This window comes from Miniopterus natalensis, chromosome 13, assembly GCF_054644295.1.
Source record: "Miniopterus natalensis isolate mMinNat1 chromosome 13, mMinNat1.hap1, whole genome shotgun sequence".
Taxonomy (NCBI): Eukaryota; Metazoa; Chordata; class Mammalia; order Chiroptera; family Miniopteridae; genus Miniopterus; species Miniopterus natalensis.
In genome coordinates, this window is record NC_142093.1 from 34,069,749 (window position 1) to 34,089,565 (window position 19,817).

The 19,817-nt window shown below is 35.7% G+C and overlaps 1 protein-coding gene across 1 annotated transcript in view; it reads right to left on the bottom strand.

Annotated features, from left to right (window-relative positions):
* The window catches only part of WDPCP (WD repeat containing planar cell polarity effector), a 306,031-nt gene that overhangs the window by 106,179 nt on the left and 180,035 nt on the right, over positions 1 to 19,817 (bottom strand). The window contains exons 5-8 of the mRNA XM_087823593.1: positions 15,320 to 15,367; positions 14,453 to 14,503; positions 12,857 to 12,927; positions 12,541 to 12,600 (exon numbers count right to left, since the gene is read on the bottom strand). Coding sequence (XP_087679719.1) covers positions 12,541 to 12,600; positions 12,857 to 12,927; positions 14,453 to 14,503; positions 15,320 to 15,367 — 230 coding nt within the window. The remainder of the gene's footprint in view (positions 1 to 12,540; positions 12,601 to 12,856; positions 12,928 to 14,452; positions 14,504 to 15,319; positions 15,368 to 19,817) is intronic.

The window sequence follows — 19,817 nt, forward strand, 5'->3', positions numbered from 1 at the left end:
AATCAATGGAAAAATATTCTCCAGTGAGGATTAACAACAACAACAACAAACAAAAACAAAAACAAAAAGTACATGGTGCTCTAATAGCACGTAACAGATTAAGTTTGTCAGGGAAGGCTTCCCCAAAGAAGTGGTAACTGGTGGACTGAGATCCCAACAACTTAGCCATTTGAAAACATGAGATTGAAAGAAAATTTTTTTTATTTAATTTCTAAATAACCACAATTACATACTAATAAGTTGCATTCACTAATGAAGGGTGGGCACTACACAACTTCTCAAACCTTGGAATCTGATTGGACAACCTCACCCTTGTCCCTGTTCTAAGTTAATTGTGTGGCACTTGCTTTTTACCACAACAAGCCCTAAAAATTCAGCTTCGGAAAGATATGACACCTTTTGAAGGAATGCAGTGTAATCCAGTGTGAAACTGCACTAACTTGGAGCTACTTGTCTGTATAGTAACCAAGAGAAGTCTTGTGTTTTCCAAAACTTTAAAATATCCTGCAGGACTCTGGTGAATTCACTGCAGTTCCCAGGGTGCCTCAGTGTACAGTTTGAGAACTGTAGGTTTAGGTGGAAACTTTGACCTTAGATAGGAATAGGGACCATTCCTCTTCCACGGCAGGATGATGGACACAGATACAGGGGAGATTTGTATGCTTGGCATGCAGTGTAACTGGGATCTCACAATTCAACCTAGGATTCTACTTAGTCCAAGGAGACTACCAAATGATAGGTACTTCACTGGGAAGAGCCACTGTGAATACTTTATATACAACACTATTTTATGAGAAGCATAGTTATAACTGCTTTCCATTTTGTAGTCACTTAAGTAGTATATGCCCTAGCCTAGTAATTTTATTTTTTTTAACTTTAGGGTATAAATTACAATATAGCAAAACTACTTGATTTGTTTTCTCTATCAGCTACATTGGCATATAGATGTATAACATAATATTCTCAAATATCATTAATGTAAAGTTTGAGTTCTCACACCCAAACTTAGAGGCTTTTAGTTTATACATACATTTCTAACTGGCTCACTCCAATTTGTGCCTCTAATAGAAATGAAATGTTTTAAGTTTTTGAGAAAAATTCTGTATAAGTATTTAAATATTACACATTAAAAGTCTTCTCATTAAAAGCCCTGGCTGGTATGACTCAGCTGGTTGGAGTTTCGGCCCGCACACCAAAAGGTTTCAGGTTCGATTCCTGGTCAGTGCACACATATCCAGGTTGCAGATTCGATCCCTGGTTGGGGTACGTGTGTCAGGCAACTGATCAATGTTTCTCTTTCACATCAATGTTTCTCTCTCTCTGTCTCCCTTCCTCTCTCTAAAATCAATTCTAAAAAAATTTTTTAAAGTCTTCTCATTAGCTAGCTATGGAAGTAACTTTACTTTCTCTTTAAAAAACAGATAAATGTTTGCCATGTGTCTGTTTCTACTCTGTAAAATACATATTAAAATCAACGTGAAAGGAAGTAGGTTATTCAGATTTGAACTCATTTAGCTTCACACATAACTGAATATATGAGGGAAATTCATAGTTCTATACTGGCCTACTTTGGGGCAAAATACCTTGAAGTTTCCAAAACATTAGTAGGCACGAATGCCAAGGGCGAAGGCAGGGAATTATGAGTTTCCTTAAAGAAATATTTTAAAATAAAAACAATTAATAAAAGAGAAGAAATAACTACTTATGAAAAGAGCAGTAAGGAAATGTTGATTGATGATACAAAGACACGTTATTATAAAGAAGATTAAAATTTTGTGTCACAACCATGTTCCAAAGCTGGGTTCAATTCTTGCTGTATTTTTAAGAGTAAATAATTAATGCATGAATGAATTATCATAGGTCATCAAACTTTGGATTGAGTTAGTCAAGATACAATGTAAACTCTATTTTTCCTGGAAAGGAATGAATTTTTTGCCTAAGAAAGAATTATCAGGGCATGATATTAAACCTCCTAGCCGAACATGAAGATTACTCAGGGATAGTGTAATGTGTGTACACACACACACACACACACACACACACACACTCTTACTTTTAATATAAATTTTTGTGGGTGCAATGGGCATGGATATTTACCATTCAGAGCTCCTTCAGGAGGAATGGAAACTGGGAACATAGTTGACTGGCAAAGGCCACACTTTCCCCAGGTGGCTACCAGTAAATGATTGAATGTTATGGGGTACTAGTCCAATAGGAGACTCCTCTAAAAGGCAAATCTGGCTCAGGGACTCCCCATTTGGCCTGGCTCAAACTTTCTCAGCACCATACTGCAGCTTGGGGCTCTTTACGTCCAATCCTTTCTTCCTTCTCCTTTCAAAGGTTCAGAGCAGCATCACGATCAAACAGCTATCCCCACCCTCTCCTGCTCCCTTCTCCCCTATAAGTCCCTTGCATTCCTAGTACCATCTTGACATCTGACTCTCAGAAGCACTCTAGGCATGTTTTAAAAATATTTCAACTAAATAAATACATATATAAATTATTAGAATGTCAAAGAATCCTTGAAATTAAAACAGCTGTGTATTGCCTCATCCCACCACAATCTCTCATACCACTCTCAAATGTAACCATTTTCAACTCTGAGTAGTTTCTTCTGATTCTGCCACCACATGTCTAAATATGTTATGCCACTTAGAACTGTATTTAGGTGCATGTAACAGAAACCTAAAAAAAAATTATTACTTAACTGAATGGGAATTTGTTTTTCCTAAGAGAACAAGAAATCTGGAGTTTGGCAGTCCATGGCTGATAAGACATCTCCATGCTATCACCAGGTACCAGGTGCCTGGACACATGCCCTCTCCCTTTATTAAGTGGTTTTTGGTCAACATTACTCCACTAATTAATTATCCCCTTTCCTGGATCAATTTTTCCCCTACTGGATCACTCCCATTGGCATATCAACAGAAACAGATGTTATTTCTCTCATCTAAATAATAAAAACCTCTCCTGCCCGATTTCTCCATTCTCCTTTATAACATAACACTTTCTTATGTTGTAAACCCTAATTCCTCTCCTCCCATCATCTCTTAAATGCATTTCAATCAGGCTTCTGCCCACACCATCTACTGAAACTGCTGTTATCCAGGTCACCCATGACCTATATGTTACTCCATCCCATGGTCAATCTCAGGCATCTTGTGACTAGTATCTTACCTACCAGCTATACTTCACTTTCTTCTTGAAACTTAATTTCCCAGACACCACACTGCCTTCAGTGTGGTCTACCTCTTTGGCTACTCCTGCTTAGTCTCCTTTCTCCATCTTTCCAATACCCAAATGCTGGAGGACTCCAGGGACCAGCCAGCCCTTCAGCTTCCTCTAGATCTCTGTAGACACTCCCTAGGTGATCTTCAGCTATCTCTCAGCTTTAACATCATCTGGGGGATTTCCTTCCAAAGTTATCTCTGTAGCCCAGATCTTTCTCTGAATTACAGATTCCTATAATCAACTGTCTATTTGACTTCTCCACTTGAATATCTAATGGGCATTTCAAACACTGATGTCCAAAACTGAGCTCCTGAAGTTTCCTTAAAACTGTCTCTTTTCAATCTTCCCCTTCTCAGTGAATGGCAACTCCAGTTGCTCAGAAATTTCTTCTCTACCCCACATTTAATCCATCAGCAAATTCTGATGGCTCAAAACTTAAAATATACTCAGAATTTGGGCACTTCTCACCACTTAACCACTCCCATAAGTCAAAGCCACCATATGACTCACCTAAACTATGGAAACAGCATTTTAACTGATCTCCCTGATTTGCTCTTTGCTTCCTTCAGTCTGTTTCTATCACAATAGCTGGATTGATCCAACTAAAAAGTAAATCATATCAAATTCCTCCTCTGCTCAAAATTCTTCAAGGTTTCCCACCACACTGAATTAAAGGGAAGTCCTTTCAGAGGTCTAAAAGACCTATATAACTAGTGTCTCATTTCCTCCAGTCTAAATTCCTATACTCTTCTCCTTGCTCATTCTACTCATCATATTGACTCTTTGCTGTTCTTCAAACATGCCAAGTATACTCTCATCTCTGGGCCTCTGCACCTGCTGTCTACCTAGAACCCTCTTCTGCAGATATCCTCCATGGCTTGCTCCTTCATGTCTTAACCATGTATTTCAGTGAGGCCTTTCCTGGTCACTAAGTATCAGGCCAATCCTGCCTCACCATCCCCCAAATACTTCCTCTTTCTTGCATTCTTCTTCTCTAACAGGTTTTGCTTTCTTACATATTCTAAATTTTACTTATCAATCTTTTCTTGTCTTCCCTATTAGAACATAAGCTATAGGAGAACAAGGATATTGGTTGTTTTTGTCTCATTTATTCACTGGTATCCTGAGAACTAAGAATACTATTTGGCATATTGTAGGCATTACATCTACATAGGCCTTGAGTCAAAAGCAAGCCCATGAACATCTCAGGTATATCTCAGATCCAGACTTGACGAAGGCAAAGAGCAGAAGGAACATCCCAGGACAGTATGGCCCCTTTAATAAGCTTTCTTGTAAGTCCTACCAGTGATTTCTGCTTACTTTGGCCACCTCCAGCTTCAAAGGAAGCAGGAAAGCCAAGTACTTTAAATTGGTCATATTGCCATTCTGAACACAGACTGTTCACAAAGAAAAATGGATATTGGGCAAGCAACTAGCAATGTCTTCCATATATGCTATCTCTTGATTTAGGTATTACTTATTGACTTCCTAATATCATGAATCAAGATTTAATTCTTATATTTTATTATCTCTTATTAATAATTATTATTGATAATAGTGATTAATAATTAATAGTAATTATTATCATTAATTCTCCTATATCAGATCAGACATATGATCCATGGGTTCCTTTTCTTCCCTCCCTCCAACCTCCCTTGTAGAACCTTCTGTCCCCTGCCCTAATTTGGACTAGTTGCACTCTAGACCTAAGACACAGTTATCATTCTAATATTTCTCTTCACTTCTTTCCTGTGTAAGATCCTCTGTGTTTCTTGGATCCTAAGAATCTCGTTTCGTGGCTTACTCTGTCGCTTTAGGGCAGTACATCTTCCAATAACTTCCTGAGAAAAGTGCATGGCAGGTAAATTTTTTTGAGAGCAAACAGGTCTGAAAATGCCCTTGCTTGAATGACATTAAAAATCTACATATAGAATTTTAGGCTAAAAATCACTTCCCTTCAGAATTTTGAAGGCATCACTCCATGGTCTTCTAACTCCTTGTGTTGCTGCTGAGAAGTCTCATGTAAATCTGATTCCTTTGCATGCATCTTGTTTTGCTTTTTTTCTCTGAAAGCTTTTAGATATTCTATCTTTGGTTTTCTAAAATTCACAAAATATACCTTGATATTAGTACTTTTTTAATCCTTGGGTCCTTTCAAATTGGAAACAAGTATCCTCCAGTTCTGGGAAATTTTTTCCCTTCCCTCTGTTTTCTATTATTAGATATTAGATCTCCTGGCCTGAAACTCTAAATTTCTTATCTTCTGTCGCCTATTGCTCACTACTACATCTTTTTGTCATTCTGTTCTGCATTACAGGGGCAGTTCAACTTAATCTTTCAGTTCTTCTATTAATTTTTCTGTTTATGCTGTCACATTCACAAGTCCCAAGAGCTCCTTTCCTTTTCCCTGATTACTTTAAAAAAAAAAATAGCATTCCTTCTTGTTTCAATGATGCAACAGCTATGCTTATTTCTCTGAGGGGATCAATTTTAATTCCCTGAATTTAAATTCTGTTTATTGTCCCTAATTCTTTTTCTTTTCTGTTTATTTTAGCCTCAGACTTTTACATCTCAGCTTTACAGATGGAGAATTTACTCGAAAGTATAATGTCTGGTTCTCGGGTTATATTTAAAAATGATTCTCTGAAAAATTGACTGGCAGCTTGGTGTACATCAGCACGCCTGTTAACTTGGGTTTCATTTTAAGGAAACTGATTGGCACATCTACCTTTTCAAAGGGAACTACCAAATATCTCAGTATCTATAGGCTTTGCTCTGGAGGGAATAATCTGCTTTTTCCAAGTAGTGTCCTCCAAACAAGTTACATAGAGACATAAGCCTAGCTGCTAGAGGGGAAAGGAGTTGGGAAGATCTCACTATTCCAGATACAGACTCTCACTTAATCCCTTTATGTTCAGCCTAATCACCTCACTTCTTCTCTGTATTGTGCTTATCATCTTCAAGTCCAAAAACTCTAGCTGGCTTAGTGTTTCCAGAAAATATTTATTTGTTCCTTATACAAATAACCTCTGGTTTTCATGTTTTATCCTACATCCCACTGCCAGGCTAATCTATATGCTACACTCTTACTATCTTTTTACTCAGTGTCACACAGCTTAGCAGTCATCAATGTCCTAGTGATTTCATGTGTCTGTTTTCCATGACTAGATATGCTGGGGACTCAGCTCACACCTTATACTTCTTAAGTGCCTCCAACAATGGTGGCAGTCAATAAAGACCATGTGGTCAGTTTTGTATAAATAATATACAATTACTAATAGTTATAACTTTAAAACCACATTTATCAATTATTATTTTATGAGGAAATCAAATTGATTTTCACACAATTTGATGAAAGGATCAGGTAATGACGCTACCCATTCTCTAACTGAGGAAGTTGTGATAAAATGTATTTCATAAGGTAGAAATTTATCTGTGATAGGCTTAGAAAATAATTTATATTTTTACATAGGCTTTCAAGTAACTTATCACAAGAATTTAAAAAGGAAACTATCTTTTCTTATCATTTTAACATTGTACCTGGAATCATGAAATTGCTATAGAAAGAAATCAGGGTACAGCTGACTATATTATATACATGTACATATATAATTCAAATAATTTAATCTAAAAATCAATATATGTGAAGTTACATCTCTTTTAATGATAATACTGTTTTAAACTAACTATGATATAATCTGCAAGTATGAATGTGACTTAAAGCACAATAATTTAAGAAATTTTAAAGTTTCACCACAGTGGTATAAATTTAATAGTGTCTTAATTCTGACACTATCATTCCCTAAGAATCGTTTGTTAAATGGTTTAAGAAATCAAAGCAGGAAATTATTAAATACTGTCTCATAATGAAATCATTTTAGGAGGCTAAAAAACAATAAGAAATATATTTGATATCTAGTAAAGCTGAACCCTAAATTACACCTCACACTTTTACTACATTTTAAAGCAGAATAGGTATAGTCTGCAAAACCAACTTCAAAAGACAATTTTTGCTCAGAACATATGTACAGGTAAGTCTTGATTTATAAACTGTTCTGAATTTATAAGTGGAAAGAATTATTTAAAAAAAAATTTTTTAATATATCTTTATTAATTTCAGAGAGAGGAAGGGAGAGGGAGAGAGAGAGAGAGATAGAAACATCAATGATGAGAGAGAGTCACTGATGGGCTGCCTCCTGCAGGCCCCCTTCTGGGGATCGAGCCCGCAACCCAGACATGTGCCCTGACCGGGAATCCAACTGCAATCTCCTGGATCATAGGTCGATGCTCAACTGCTGAGCCACGCCGGCCGGGCAAGAATTATTTTTAAAGTGATACAATTTCTAGGTCATTGGATCAACAACATAAACTAAGCTCTGGTAATGATGACAACCTATAAACCTCATCATTCAACAGAGGAAAAATCCAAGCTCAGACTGCACCTTCTGAAATCCTTTAAGTTGTTGAAGTTGCCTTACTGATTTCTAAACAATTTGACTTTTTGGAGAAATAAGGATCCCTTGAGAAGATGACAAGGTAAATTCCATAAATCCTAAATTTGCCATGAGGGGTTGGGATGATAAAAGATTTATGTGATGCACAAAAGAGGGACCCTAAGAGAGCTTGTGGAGGCGGTTTACTTATTCTGCAACCAAGAAAAGATTCAGGAAATCCTTCTAAACATTTGGCTTGCACACCAAATTTTTAACTTACTGTGATATTCGAGATCTTTAGGAAAAGACACACGCACATAGTTTTAGAACACCTAGTTAACAGTCCTATATAAAAACTGAGGAAGTGGATGGATTATGTTGAGGTCTCTCAAAGTCCATAAAGATGAGGGGATTAACCTGGACCTGTGAGCAGGGTGGAGGTAAAGTTATCTTGTTAAAATATATCACATCAAGAATGTGCTGGAAAAATCTCAGCAAAGTGGGAATAGAGGGATCATACCTCAACATAATAAAGGCCATATACAACAGACCTACAGCCAACATCATACTCAGTGGGCAAAAACTAAAACCATTTCCATTAAAAACCGGAACAAGACAGGGATGTCCACTTTCACCACTCTTATTCAACATAGTACTGGAAGTCCTTGCCATAGCCATCAGACAGGAGGTAAACATAAAATGTATCCAAACTGGAAAGGAGGAAGTAAAACTGTCATTATTTGCAGATGACATGATACTGTACATAGAAAACCCTAAAGACTCCATCAAAGTACTACTAGATTTGATAAATGAATTTGGCAAGGTAGCTGGATACAAAATCAACATCCGGAAATCAATGGCATTCTTATACACCAACAATGAACTTTCAGAGAGAGAAACTAAAAAAGCAATACCATTTACCATTGCAACTAAAAAAATAAGATACCTAGGAATAAACTTAACCAAGGATGTAAAAGACCTGTACTCAGAAAACTACGTGACACTGAAAAAAGAAATAGAGGAAGATTTAAACAGGTGGAAGAAGATACCATGCTCATGGATTGGAAGAATATCATTAAAATGTCTATACTACCCAAAGCAATTTATAAATTTAATGCAATTCCTATGAAAATACCAACAGCATATTTCAGAGACCTAGAACAAACATTTCGAAAATTTATATGGAACCAAAAAAGACCCCAAATAGCTGCAGCCATCTTGAGAAAAAAGGACGGAGTGGGAGGGATCACATTACCAGACTTCAAACTATATTACAAAGCCACTGTAATCAAAACGGCCTGGTATTGGTACAACAACAGGCTTATAGATCAATGGAACAGAACAGAGACCCCAGAAATAGACCCACGCCATTATGGTCAGTTAATATTTGACAAAGGAGGCAAGAGTATCCAATGGAGTAAGGACAGTCTTTTCAATAAGTGGTGCTGGGAAAATTGGACAGATACATGCAAAAGAATGAAACTAGACCACCAACTTTCACCATACACAAAAATAAACTCAAAATGGATAAAAGACTTAAATGTAAGTCATGAAACCATAAAAATCCTGGAAGAAAACATAGGCAGTAAAGTCACAGACATCCCACGTAGTGGACTTTTCACTGATACATCTCCTAGGGCAAGAGAAACAAAGAAAAAAATAAACATATGGGACTACATCAAACTAAAAAGCTTCTGCACAGCAAAAGAAAACAGCCTCAAAATACAAAGGAACCCCACGGTCTGGGAAAACATATTTGCCAAGGATGCATCTGATAAGGGGCTAATTTCCAAAGTGTACAAAGAACTCATAGCACTCAGTAAGAGGAAGACAAACAACCCAATTAAGAAATGGGCAAAAGACTTAAATAGACACTTCTCCAAAGAGGACATACGGATGGCCAAGAGACACATGAGAAAATGCTCGACATTGCTAATCATCAGAGAGATGCAAATTAAAACCACAATGAGGTACTACTTCACACCTGCCAGAATGGCTGCCATCAACAAATCAACAAACAACATGTGCTGGGAGGGTGTGGAGAAAGGGGAACCCTAGTACACTGCTGGTGGGAATGCAGACTGGGGCAGCCACTATGGAAAACAGTATGGAGGTTCCTCAAAAAATTAAAAATGGAGCTGCCGTTTGACCCAGTGATTCCACTCCTAGGAATGTATCCTAAGAATCCTGAAACATTCATCAGAAAGGATATATGTACCCCGATGTTCATAGCAGCATAGCTAAAATCTGGAAACAGCCCAAGTGCCCATCAGTAGATGAGTGGATAAAAAAGCTGTGGGACATCCACACCATGGAATACTATGCAGCTGTAAAGAAGAAGAATCTCGTACCCTTTGGGACAGTATGGATGGACTGGAGAATATTATGCTAAGTGAAATAAGCCAGGCAGCAAAAGACAAATATCACATGATCTCGCTTATACGTGGAATCTAAAGAACTTAATAAACTGATGAACAGAATAGATTCAATGACATGGAAGCATAGATGAGACTGATGAATGTCAGAGGGATGGAGGAGGGCGGGTGGGTGGAGGGGGAGAGAGTAACCAAAGAATTTATATGCATATACGCACAACCCAAGGACATGGACAATGGTGGGGAGAGGGACTGGGGAGGGGGAAGGAAAAGGGTGGAATGGGTCATTGGGGAGAAAAAGGGACATCTATATTATTTTAAACAATAATAAAATTAAAATAAATAAATAAATAAATAAATAAATAAATAAATAAATAAATAAATAAATAATAAAAAATAAAATAAAATAAAAATTAAAAAAAGAATGTGCTGGTAGTAAAAGGTCTATTTTAGGAATATCTTATCAATCATAGAAATAAAGCACAAAATATGAGAGAACATTAAAAAAAAAAAAGATAAGTTTCTCCCTGGCCGGGTGGCTCAGCCAATTGGAGCATCATCCCAGACACCAAAAGGCTGCAGGTTCAGTTCCCAGTCAGGGCACTTACCTAGGTTGCAGGTCAATCCCTGGTGGGGGCACATACGAGAGGCAACTGATTGCTGTTTCTTTTTCTCTCTCTGTTTCTTTTTTTCTCTCTCTCCCCCTTCCTCTCTCTCTAAAATCAGTAAACATATCCTCAGGTGAAGATAAAAAACAAAAAAAAAGGTAAGTTCTGTTGGAAATTAAAAGTAGACTCAATGGTACAACAGCCTAAGAAAACACTACTGTCAGGTCACTGTAAATTACAAAAGTAATTTTGTATATATTTATCATGCAAATTCCTTTTCTGAGTTGAACTAATTCACTAGTGAGGGACATTCCTCTCGTTGCTCCCCCACACATACATACACACAAACTTGCCTATTTAAATTAAAATTCAATAAAGTCTATTTAAAAAGGATTGCCTACTGAGATGCTCCACTGCATATTTTAAGATACCTGACATGTTCCAACTTACCCTGTGCAACGGTAAGGGTGGAGGCCATGAGACACACCTCATACTATAGGTGGTAGGCATGCCTTCCAGTCAAATAATTCTGTGCTTGCTTTTAAGGTGAGTAATGGCATTGAGAAGTACAGTTTGAGTTGTACTAACTTTAAAACTTTCTGAAGCATATTTTGTATCCCAGTTTTAAAGTCTGATTAAAACTTTTATGAAAAAAATTATGAATTTTAAAATAATCCCGTTCTTTTTAATAGTATCCTAAATTGAATTTAAGAAGTATTATGGTTCTAAAAATATTAATTCAGCCTTGTAAACAGTCTCTAGAAACTAATAACTTATGACAGTCGAGGAAGTAACTAAAGAGTTACCTTCATGAGTAAAGTTGACAAGTTTAAACAAAAAATGAGGAAAAACTAGAGTCCACTAAAATGGCAGTCTATATTCAAGTAGTAGATTATGTTCCTAATTACTACAAATTCAATGTTGTAGATTTATGGATAGAGCTATGAGCCTAAACTTCAGACAACAGTAGACTTAAACTAAGTCAAACTGTAGACCAGTAAGAATTTAAACTGATACAGGATATTCGATTCCACAAAACAGTTATATTATTAGTAGGACAGAATTCCATGTATGAGTAGAATATGACTAATGATTCTTTTTATCATAAGCAAGTAAAATTTTTCTAGACAAATAGTACTTTTAAGCCTATCAGCAGAGCTGAGGCATTTGTACATTATTCTGTGATCAATGAACACTAGTTATTATGATTATGTCCTGAATCTAGGCTCATTCAACATGCAACTCCTTGTCTAGGCCCTAATAGTGCTGTTCAACAGAAATTTCTGTGGTGGAAATGTTCTGTATCAATATTGTCTACTGAATGCTTAAAATGTGGGTAGTATAATTGAGGAACTGAATTTTGAATGTTATTTAATTTTAATTAATTAAAGTTTATATTTAAATAACCACAGGTGACTAGTGGCTACCATATTAAACAGGACAGCTTAGAAGCTTCAAAAAATAAGAGCAAATGTCTTACGATGTTAGGTCTAACTCTAGTCTGTTGATTTCCATAAGCATGGCATTCACAAATGTTTGCTCAAGTGGTATGCCAAAAAACCTTTTGTCCTATGGTTTTATCTTCATTCAAAAATATGATTAAATCTATGCCAGTAAATATCTAATATAACATTCAGACAATTCCAAACAAAAAATACCATCTGCGCAGATTTTTATTAGGGTTATAGTGTGTCAGTACAACTATACTGATTAATGAGGTGGTCTGTGTCAATCATTCTAATGTTAGTTCTAGAATGACTAGAATTCAAACTATGAAATATCCCCTCCTAAAAAGTTTTTGTCCATTACCTATCATAACACAAGAATACCAATTGCTGCATAGTTTTCAGCTCCATTGGTTAAACACTGCAAAAGCACGTCAAACCATTTTACCTGACAGACATATTTGTTCTTCCATTTGCTCAGCACACAGTGACTGTTTTGCATCAGCTCCTGAAGGAAACAGAAAAAGAGAGAGTGCAGTTGGCTATACACATTGCCATTATCAGTTAAAGTGCCTCTGATTTGCAAGCAAAAAAAAAAAAAATCAGCATGCCACACAAAGATGCAACTGTTTTGAAACTCCTCACTGGACAAAAGCAAAGCTATCATCACCAGGAGAGCTAATCCTTTATGAAAATTAAAGCTGTTGAAAGATGTTTTAAAACAGATTTGTTTGTTGCCATTTTTGAAACTTTTGGAAAGATACCTCCAACTCCTTGAGTGAGTCTCGAAGTTTTTCTGGGCGTCTATTTTTGAGAGTCCACGGATAATCTCGTGCTGGCAAATAAAACATGTACTACAGTTAGTTAAACATGACTTAAAAAGGAAACACTACTTAGCAGTGTGCCTAAGGAAGATTAAAATAAAACACCTCCTTAATTGAGAGGAAGTGGGCTTCATTTCCATCATCAAATGACAGCCTTTTGAAAGGCTTTGTCATAGGAACAGAATTTTTACCACAAAACAATCTCCCTGATCATAATTTTATGATGACAACCAACAAGGATCAGAGAATCCCTGGGAAAGTTTCCTAGGCCTGTGAAGCTAGTATTTAAAGGTAAATGATCCACTCTTTAACAAAAAATAACATATTCATATAAATAATTACATGTTCAATCCCCCAAAAAATTCCAAATTCTGCAAGTAGCCCTCTCAAACCTGAAAATTCCTAATGAGTAAATGAATACAGTGAGGAAAGAAGTAAAATACAAAAAATTATACACAGAAGAATGAATTTTAAATTAAGCATCAAAGTATCACATATTAAGGAAAAAAATTGGGATAAATCCAAGTTTTAACAAATTAGGCACTAACAGTACTCTTTTTTATGGAAAACAAGCCTCTTTAAAATCTATACCACAATTCAATAATGATAAAGCTTTGCTGTGTTTTAAATACATTTAATTAAAAGATAAAATTATTTAGCAGAGTCTCAATGTCAGCCTAAGTCAAACTAAAAAGTTTTGTTTAAAAAATTAACAAAATGTTAAACTGATTATGTTATTTATTTCATCACAAAAATGAATTAATCTCTGAATTCTCCTAAATAATAATTTTAAATAAAAGTTCTATATATGTGTGTTTTGTGTGTATACATGTAATATGTAGTATATAGATATTAAAATTTTACAGAATTGCTATGTGTCTTATTTCAGCAAGTTAATTTTATTTTATAAACATAATATATGATGTACAGAGCATATGTGAAAATTTAAAATCTATGTTACAGCTACTAATGCAGTATTTTTAAAAATTAAATGTCAGCTTGACCATTTAAAACAAGAGAACAAGTAGGATTTTCAGCTCCACCTACATTCCAAACAAAATGTAAATTATATTAAAACCATATTACATTGTAGCGATATTACATTAACATATTTATATATTATAGAACAGAAGACTACAGAAAATAAAATGCTAATGCTGATCATTACAAATCTCATTTTCTAAAAATGGGTAAAACATAATAGTTTAGGCATAGGACAAATAAAATATCAAATTTGAGCATGATACACTTATTTTAAGTATATTAAATAATATAAATACTCATAAAGAAAGTTTATGTATACATAAACAAAAAACTGGATAGAGACTTAATGGTCTAAATTAGAAATGCCTAACAAATACAATTCTTATATGTTTACATACCTAAACAATGAGAATTTATAATTATAAGAAATTTAGAAGGAATAACATTTCTTATTTATGCAGAAAGCTTAAAACATTTTTTTAAATGGAATCTTAAGGGATGTTAAAATTCCAGTTTTATAATTATTCCGTAAAATATATAAAGCAAGCTTACATTCTGCCAGTTTCTGCTTTGCTTCTAAGTTACCATGCTCTGTCGCTGAGACTGTGGTGGAAGAGTTGGAAAGAAGAAAAAAAAAGTAAAAATTATTTTTATTATAACACTTTGTATTTTTATATGTACATATATAATATATTATTACACACATTGTTGAAATTATGCTAAACTTTTTTAAAGGCAGTTGAAAAAATGCCATAATTTGGATGCTTTCATTTCATAGAGGTATTTCCTAGATTTGCAGTGAAAAGGCTTATGTAGCACAACAGGTGGGCCAATATCCTGAGCTTGCAATCTCATCAGATATGGAAGGGAACTGCAACCGAGCCCAGAACAGAAGCTGTTTCAGTCTGTCATCAGAACCATGAAGTCAGCCTATTAACCACCAAGCTAAGCACAGAAGATGCCCACACAAGCCCCACTTCAACAGAGACCAAAACAGGAAGTAACTCTAGCTAGAAAGACCTTTTGGCCCATCAAAAACTTCTGGGATTAACAGGATTAATCAGATAAAGAAAATTGATCATTCACTCAGAAATGCCTATTTCAGATACCAGGTGAGGGTCTGGCAGGCCAGCACAGTGGAGCCCATGCATTAACAATGCCCTCTACTGGGACACTGACAGATAAATGTGAATAGACTGTCCAGTTATCAGTCTGATCAGCAGTAAAATGAAAATTTTCATGTTCTTCTACAGCATTTTCTCAATATTGCTTTATTTTATATAGAATAGATAGATATCAACTTCAGCATTTTTCTAAAGAACTGAAGTGACTTTTCTTAATTCTAAAATTTATTATGGTATTACAGTTTAGAATATTTAGTTTATTAAAAAAAATAGTTGAATAGAACAGATACTTTACCTGATTGATCTTTCTTGTCATAATACTGGTATATCCCAATATCTCTATCTATAGGAAGGAAGCAATAACAGTAGATTATGGTGAAAGTTCTGGAGAATAAGACGCCAAGCCAGACTATATGGCAGGGAGGAAGACAAAAACAGTCTCTTTGTGTTACTAGAAATAAGGTGGTTTAAAAGTATCTAGACATGGGTCCATGTATTATAGGGACACTGGAAAGTTTATAAATCTAATCGGAAAAGATTTACACAAAACTAGAATGGCATGAGGAAAGTAGTAGTAAAGAACTGAAATCAAGGAAGACCACCTTTCCCCTTTACACCCTTCCTCTGATATTTTTCACCGGGTGCTACCGAAAGGGAACTGCCACTAAGCAATGCCAAATGAAATCAGAGGATGGAAGAAAATGCCCTAGCTGTTGGATTCTGAGCTGTGCTTTCTTTTCTCCTATTTAGCTCAAGTCTGGTAGGGTGTTTGGTAGGGAATCTGTAGGAAAGAAAGAGAGGATTAGAGTAAGGTATGGATAAATTATCTGAAGCTGTTTAGACTCAAAAAAACCTTCCAAACCCATTCAAAGTCAGATGCTCTGCCAGGGTTACAAAAGAAGCAAAGCTAGGCTTCCTAGATGTTGAGAGTGATTTAATCAAGGAATCTGTTCTTTGAATTTAATTACAGGAGGACACAATAACTGTGTCCATTTTCTTCCTATCTTTGAATAGCGAAATATTTTTCTTTGAAGTAACATTTGTTTCCTTCCATGCAAAATAATTCCAGTTACTAACAAAAGGACAGAACTGTTTCTAAAGAAGTGGAAGCAGTACACGCTGCCCCCTAGTGACTGACTGCTCCAAACTTTCTCAAACTGAATGATAAAACTTCAGAAAAATATGTTACAGCTTTAAATATAGTTTTCAAAATAGTCAATCATGTATACTTACTGAAGTTCTATTTTATTCATTATGCTATTAATTTGGAATATAGCTTTAAAGAATGGAATTTATTTCTACTAGCCTGAAAATATCTAATAAGTAGTGATTGGGAAAGGCCATGAATAGGGACCCTAAGGTACTGATAATATTTTATTTCTTGACCTGGGTGATAATTTTATCAGTGTGTTTACTTTTTAACAGTTCAAAACATCCTTATAATTTTTACACTTTTCAATACATGCATTATACTTTAATAAAAAGGTGTTTGTTTTTTTAAATCTAAGAACCGTAGGCATTGTGTACACTGATAATATTCTCTATTATAATCCATCATTCCATACATCCAAATATTTACAAGTCTGTATTAGCACTATGAAGAACATAAGGAGCTTGAATCCTGTGCACAAGTCTGACCTAATGCATTTGGACTAGAGCAGGGTTGTCAAAACTCAAACAGGACAAGGAGGGTATCTGCGGAAGGAGACTTATTCCTCACGGGTGTCAGAGCCTAAGCGGGATGAGAAAGGCGTACATGCGGAGAGTTGGCCTGACATGGTATGTCAGAGCCCTAGCAGGGTGAGCATGTTCAAATGGGGCAGTGGCCTACTGCGGGGTGTTAGGGGCTGAACAGAGCAAGGAGGGCATCCACATATGGGGCAGCCCAACACGGTGTGTCAGAATCTACATGTGGTGAGGGCATCCGCTCAGGGGAGGGAGGGGCCACGGAGACGACAGACTGATTGATTGCATACAGTGTGACTGATTAAGTAAGTAGATAAATTAAAGAGATGGGAGCCCCAGCTCTCCCCTGTCCACAGAGAGTACAAATATAGAAAGGGAGAAAATTAGAATGGACACTGTGTAGATTAGAATTGGAGGTACCAATGTGAACTCATGGTTTTCAATATATAGAGATATAGAAATAACTGTGGATGTAAATATGAGTGTGTACCTACCTACCTAAATACATACATTCTCTAAGCTCTGTCCACTGAGAAGGCCTGGGAGCAAAGATACTCCAATAGCAATGAGCTTTTGTAAAAGCAACCAAATTGCGTAGAGAAGTGGCTGATTCCAGAACTAGGGAAGGGAAAGTAAAATAAGAGCCTGGAAGATCTGCTGTGCTAGGAAGAATAGAAATGCTCAAATACTGACAGGGATATATATGTTACAAAGACACAGGAGCCAGCTAGAAAAGGGTATGTCCACATCAGGAACAAATTTCAACATCAAAATAAATAATGACTGTAATGGATGAAAACCATTGAATAAAAAATAGGAAACCTGAGTCCATAGGGATAAAATAAATATCTATTTTAAATGGGAAACAGGATACTGACATAATTTCAAGGTACTTCCCCACAAAATACTAATTCCAAAAAAGAAAGTAACTTTGCAGTGGAGAAGCCTAGCAGACACCACCTTAATCAAGGTGGTATCAAACATCATCAGTAAAGGCACAAACTGAAATTGTGCACCACCCAATAGAGAACACAGCATCACTTCTGGGATATTCCCACCAAACATGCATAGTCTGAACCTAATTGTGAGGAAACTTCAAACATATCCAAATTTAGGAACATCCTACAAAATAACTGGTGTAAAATCTTTGAAGTGTTAAGGTTACAAAAAATAAATAAAATTGAAAGGATAAAAGATTTGTTCTAGAATAAAAGACTAATGAGACATGACAGCTAAATGCAACATGTGATTCTGAAAAAGATCCTTTGCTTAAAAAGGACATTGGTGGGACAACTGGTGAAACTCATAGATACAGAGAACAGATTGGTCAGGCAGGGGTGAGGGTACAGGTGAAAGGAGTGAAGCAAAATGTAAGAACTTCCAGTTATAAAATAAATAAGTCATGGGGATGTAAGGTACAGCATAGTGACTGTGGTTAATAATACTGTATTTCACATTTGAAAGTTGCAGAGAGTAAACCTTAAAAGCTCACATCACAAGAAAAAAATTTTGTGACTGTATGGTGATGCTTGTTAACTAGGCTTACTGAATCATTATGCTGTAAACATGAGACTAAGAATGTTATATGTCAGTATACCTCAATTTTAAAAATACTTTAAATATCAAGCATAATGAGAGCATGTAACAGGTTACTAACTTAGTCTACATGGCAGAGAAGTCTTCTCTAGATGAGTTATTAAAGCTGATCCCTAAAAAAACAAGAAGTATTTCATATGATGGGTTCAAAGAGAAGAAAGTTCCCAGCAGAGAGAATGTATAGGCCCTGTTGAAGATCCAGTTGGGGCTAAAGACCTTACTGCCTGCCCCCTGGGGCCATTGTGTACCACTGTGGGTTTCTTCTCCAAAAACTATTCACTGACTCCAAATAGGAGGAACAGGGACAGGGGACTCTAGAGGTCAGATGAAGGGGTATGGAAGGAGTTTGCTAGTTATGTAAAAGAGGACTAGGGGTATAAGGGAATCAAGATAGCATTGATCAATCATGGGGTCCAAGCTAGGCAACTAAGAATATCTAAAACTAAAGAATCAAGAAATAATAGGATAAGCATATTATTTATAAATATAAAGGCATATACCAGACGAAACAGCTAAGAATTGAAAACAGGTATCTCCAGGGAGCATGTATTAAGGGCTAGAAACTATACAGTGCTGCAATGTTGCTTATATTGACAGCATTTAGCACCACCTGAATCTCACATGTTTGATCTAGATATTTAAAAAAGAAATACTGAAAGCCAAAAACAAAACAAAAAATCCTTTTATACCCCAAAGATTGGTAATATCATAATTAGTGGCATTTTTCTAGAAAGATCAAAATGCTATCAATGTATTCTTTAAAAAGAAGTGTGAGATATATATTCAATAACCTACAGGTATAATTTTTCTTACAGATACTATTTTTGAGTGCTTAATGCCTTAATACATATAAATGTCTGAAAATTTAAATCTTAATGAAAATGTACTGTTAGATATTTTTATATTCTCCAGGAAATGTTCATAAAGTGAAACATTTTATTATGAATTATTCTTATTCTTATTAATAAAGCCACCAGAATTGTGTTCTGGTTGGAATCTTTTTAAAAAAATCTATTTTTTAGAGAGAGAGAAAGGGAGAGGGAGAGAGAAAGATACATCAATGTGAGAGTAGAATATTGATCGGCTGCCTCCTGCATGCCCCCTACCAGGATAGAGCCACAATCAGGGCATGTGCCCTGACCAGGAATAGAACTGCCAACTTTTTGGTGTATGGGAGGACACCCAACCAACCAAGCCACACCAGCCAGGGCTAAAAGATGTTTCTTAATGATATATACTTTATCTTATAATGCTAATAAGCATAGTTAGAACAAACTTATATTACTCCCCCCACAAAAAAAGTGATATGCAAAGAATATGAGTATAATTAATTGTATGTCTTAGATATACATTTTCTTATAAATATCATCTTAATATCATATTGAAATGCCTTTACCATTAGCTAGCCTGCAAATATTTATAAATATAAATCAGTTATTATGAACAATTCCAGAAAAAAATTGAACATGTATGTATCGTAAGAGGAAACAAATATTAGGCCAATAAAATTA